Here is a 1,756-nt window from a genome sequence, read left to right as displayed (position 1 = left end):
CGTCTCATCGTGTTGTCCTAAGACACAACCGAAAGCCCCATCTAATATGGAGAGATAGAGTAGCAGTGGTCTACCAGGTTCTGGCGGGACCAGGACTGGCAGTGTGGACAAATATTCTTTAATTCTATCAAAAGCTTTCTGACAGTCTTCAGTCCAACTGGTTGCGGCATCCTTCTTTAACATTTTGAAAATTGGCTCACAGATCACGATTAATTGTGCTATGAAGCGGCTTATAGAATTAAGACGTCCCAAGAAGCTCATCACTTCTTTCTTGTTCTTTGGAGATGGCAAATCCTGGATAGCCTTGACCTTTGATGGGTCTATCTCAATTCCTTGGCGCCTGACGATGAATCTTAACAACTTTCCTGCGGGGACCCCGAAGGTATATTTTGCAGGATTCAATTTCAAATTGTACCTCCGAAGACGATCAAAGAATTTCCTCAAGTCTACTATGTGATTTGTACTTTTCTTGGATTTTATGATGACATCATCCATATATACCTCTATCTCCTTGTGTATCATGTCATGGAAAATAGTTTTCATGGCCCTCATATAAGTGGCCTCAGCATTCTTTAGACTAAATGGCATCATTTTATAGCAGTACACCCCTCACGGTGAAATAAAAGCTGTCTTTTCGGCATCCTCTTCATCCATCCAGATCTGATGATATCCCGTGAAGAAATCCACAAAGGATTGGAGTTCATGCTTGGCGCAGTTGTCGATCAGTATATGTATGTTGGGTAACGGAAAATAATCTTTGGGACTTGCTCTATTTAGGTCCCGATAATCGATGCATACTCTGACTTTCCCATCCTTCTTCGGAACTGGCACGATATTAGCCAACCAAGTTGGATATTCAACCACTCTGAGAACGTTAGCTTTGATCTTCTTGGTGACTTCTTCTTTGATTTTTAGACTCATATCTTTCTTGAACTTTCTGAGCTTCTTCTTTACAGGCGGACACATTGGGTTGGTGGGTAGTTTATGAGCCACTATGGACGTGCTCAAACCAGTCATATCATCATAAGACCATGCGAAAATGTCTTCATATTCTATCAGGAAACGGGTGTATTGTTCTTTATCTGATGGTGACAGGTGAATGCTTATGCGAGTTTCTTTGACTGTTTCGGAATCTCCCAAGTTGACTATCTCAGTTTCGCCCAGGTTAGACTTATGCTTGTTCTCAAAATCATCAACTTGTCTAACAATTTCCTCTGGTATTATATCCTCTTCTTCTATGTCTTTCGAGTCTCTATCCTTATGTTGCATTGTCTTATTACATGTCACAGTTGTTGGTTCATCGCGATAAGAAATAGTAATATTGTAGAGAGAAAAATGTAGAGAATAGTAATAAATAATAAAATAGTAAACCATTGATAATTATCAAGATATCAAACAAAAGCAATTTTTAATGATTCAAACAAATGTTTCAAAATAAAATACTGAAAATGTTTTAAAAATGCTCATAAGAATTGTTTTCAAAATAAATGACACTAGTAGCCGGGCTACCCCGGAACTCGGCGGGCCCTTGATGGTGTGGCAGTCCAGTTCCTGAGAACAGCTCCCTTCTCCACTGTCTGGATGACGACGCCTTCTTCCTCCTCCTGCTCAACTATTACACTACAGTCCATGTCTTCATCTTCCAAGAATAGATTACTTAAACCAGCTAGCGCTTCATCTTCTTCAGATCCCCACATCATATCAGCCGGAAGGATTGGCTCAAATGTGGTATCGACTTCTCAAGAGGGTAATAAGG

The 1,756-nt window shown here is 40.2% G+C and overlaps 1 protein-coding gene across 1 annotated transcript; it reads right to left on the bottom strand.

The window, feature by feature from the left end:
* Positions 1 to 609: 609 nt before the first annotated feature.
* Positions 610 to 1,269, bottom strand: LOC138898152 (uncharacterized). The gene is made up of 2 exons (XM_070184193.1): positions 805 to 1,269; positions 610 to 660 (listed from the first exon to the last, which is right to left on the bottom strand). The coding sequence occupies exons 1-2, from the start codon at positions 1,267 to 1,269 to the stop codon at positions 610 to 612; spliced, it is 516 nt and encodes a 171-aa protein (XP_070040294.1).
* Positions 1,270 to 1,756: the final 487 nt, after the last annotated feature.

This window comes from Nicotiana tomentosiformis, chromosome 8 (assembly GCF_000390325.3).
Source record: "Nicotiana tomentosiformis chromosome 8, ASM39032v3, whole genome shotgun sequence".
NCBI lineage: Eukaryota > Viridiplantae > Streptophyta > Magnoliopsida > Solanales > Solanaceae > Nicotiana > Nicotiana tomentosiformis.
Note: the sequence above shows the minus strand (reverse complement) of the source record. Positions and strands in the feature narration are given on the sequence as shown.

Excerpts from the sequence above, each read along its gene's own strand:
- LOC138898152 (XM_070184193.1), bottom strand. The coding sequence starts at position 1,269 with ATGCAACATAAGGATAGAGACTCGAAAGACATAGAAGAAGAGGATATA. Across the intron at positions 661-804 it reads TTCCGAAGAAGGATGGGAAA|ATCTGGATGGATGAAGAGGA; the intron begins GTCAGAGTATGC and ends GGATATCATCAG.